At 33.4% G+C, this 2,236-nt stretch overlaps 1 protein-coding gene across 1 annotated transcript; it reads right to left on the reverse strand.

Annotated features, from left to right (window-relative positions):
- Positions 1-367: 367 nt before the first annotated feature.
- Positions 368-2,236, reverse strand: LOC107023928 (premnaspirodiene oxygenase-like). Its single transcript, XM_015224774.2, has 2 exons — positions 1,238-2,236; positions 368-1,158 (listed from the first exon to the last, which is right to left on the reverse strand). Exons 1-2 carry the CDS (start codon positions 2,159-2,161, stop codon positions 535-537), a joined length of 1,548 nt encoding a protein of 515 aa, XP_015080260.1. The 5' UTR covers positions 2,162-2,236; the 3' UTR covers positions 368-534.

Consider the following 2,236-nt stretch of genomic DNA (forward strand, 5'->3'; position numbering starts at 1 on the left):
AAAAAAAAAAGCTTGAAGAATATAAATGAGAAATATGAAAGACTTAAACCAATAAGCACCAATGACCTGGTAAAATAATATCTTATTACCACATTAAAGACATAGATTCGCATTTTTATAACTATGTAATTTAAAACTGCTAGAGTTTGATTGATTTTTATATACTTTTTTAATCGTGTTTTAAAAAAATGATTAATTTTGTATATTTAAAAGACCAATGGATTCAGATGAATTTTTGGAGTGACAAGCATTTTCCCAAAAATAAGTTTTTGTCGATTCTTTCCTAAAATAATCAACTATTAATATTCAAATATGAGACCTCACGATTCTTAATCTATTTTATTAACCAAACCTACCCTTGGCTGCATTGACATAATTGATCCATTCAATTTAATACTTCTATGCTATGTACATATAATTGATCCATTCAATTTAATACATTCAATTATTTTCATTACAAATACTTAAACAAACCGAAAAAGAGAGAAAGAACAGAGGATGCATTGACATTTCCATGTATTTCACCGCAAAACATCAAAAATCTTCAATGTTTTTGTAATTTATGGCAATTAAATATAGATTTTCCTTTTTCTCCGCGGTTAATCCATGTGTTTCAGTCATATCCAAATCTTTCGGTTTAGTTCCATTAGGTAGTTGCCATTCAAAGTGGTAGAGTAACTGAGCTAAAGGATGTAAAACATTAGCAAAACCAAGTAACAATCCTGGACACACCCTTCGTCCTGAACCAAATGGAATATACTCAAAATGATTTCCCATAAAGTCTATAGAAGAATTCTCAAATCTTTCTGGTATAAAGTTTTCAGGATCATCCCAACTTTCAGGGTCTCTAGCTAGTGCCCATGCATTGACTAGTACTCGAGCCTTTAGAGGTATGGTGTATCCATCTATAACTGTTTGCTCTCTACATTCCCTAGACCCAAGAAGAGGAGCTGGTGTATGTATCCTTAATGTTTCCTTAATCACCAACTTTAGGTATGTCAAGTTTTCAACATCTTCTTCAGTGAAACTTTGTTTTCCTTTAAAAACTCGTCTCACTTCACTTTGAGCCTTGATCATAACATTAGGATTCTTTATCATTTCTGATAACGCCCAAATAATAGTTGAAGATGAAGATCCGGTTCCTCCTAAGAATACGTCCTATATAACAACAAATAAAATAAATCCTAGAAAAGGGAAAGGAAACGCGAATAAAGATAAAGAAGGAGAGCAAACATACAAAAATCACAGCTTTAATATGGTCATTTGTGATTGGACATTGAAGTTCGGCGTTCTCTTTAACCCTAAGCAAAACATCAACCAAATCTTCGCCTCCAAACTCACCATTTCCCTTCTTCCCAACTGCTTTAGTTTTGATATGTTCATTCAGAATCTCCTCCATAAGTGCATCAACCTTCTTATGCGCGTTCATCATTCTAGTTTTCTCACCTCTTAGGTTGTGAAGTAACTTCCATGAAGGATACAAATCAGCCATAAAAAACCCTGCTGCTAATAACAATACTTCCTTCAAAGTTGTTAAGAACTCGCCTCGATCTTTGCATACTTTTCCAAAAGCTGATCTACAAATGATACGATTAGTAAACAGGAAAATCTTTTCAGTCATGTTTACTGAAGAACCATTCATGGAACGAATCGATGAAATGAGACTCGTAAGCTCATCATCTCGAATTGCACTAAATAACTTTATCATTTTTGTACTAAAAAGTTCTAAAGTACAAATTTTACGCATCTGTCTCCAGTAGTCACCATATGGACTAAATGCAATGTCTATACAATTGTAAAATATGATGTCTGTGGATGTAGTTTGTGGCCTTGCAGCAAAGGCGTGATCATGAGTTCTTAGAATTTCTTTTGCGATAGAAGTTGATGATATGACCACGGTAGGAATTTCTCCGAGTTGTAAGTACATAAGAGGTCCATATTTTTGAGATAATTTTCTAAAAATATGATGTGGCAACCCTCCTCCGATTAAGTGATGAAGATTTCCAATGAGAGGAAGTCTCCATGGACCTGGAGGTAACCTAATTTGTTTTTCGTTTCGATTTTGTAATTTTCTCCATTTTTTTCCAAGTATAAGAATGAGGGAGGACAAAAAGAGAAGCAATAAAACTAAATTGGAAAGGGAAGAGTCAAACATCTCCATTGAAAAGTAAAGAAAGAGAAAGAAGCTTATAATATTACATTTGATCTTATACTATAGCTGCTTTTATAATGACTC

This window comes from Solanum pennellii, chromosome 6, assembly GCF_001406875.1.
Source record: "Solanum pennellii chromosome 6, SPENNV200".
Lineage (NCBI taxonomy): Eukaryota > Viridiplantae > Streptophyta > Magnoliopsida > Solanales > Solanaceae > Solanum > Solanum pennellii.

Coding starts and splice junctions, on each gene's coding strand:
- LOC107023928 (XM_015224774.2), bottom strand. CDS start 2,161: ATGGAGATGTTTGACTCTTCCCTTTCCAATTTAGTTTTATTGCTTCTC. Junction 1,159..1,237: donor ATATTAAAGCTGTGATTTTT/GTATGTTTGCTC, acceptor GTTGTTATATAG/GACGTATTCTTAGGAGGAAC.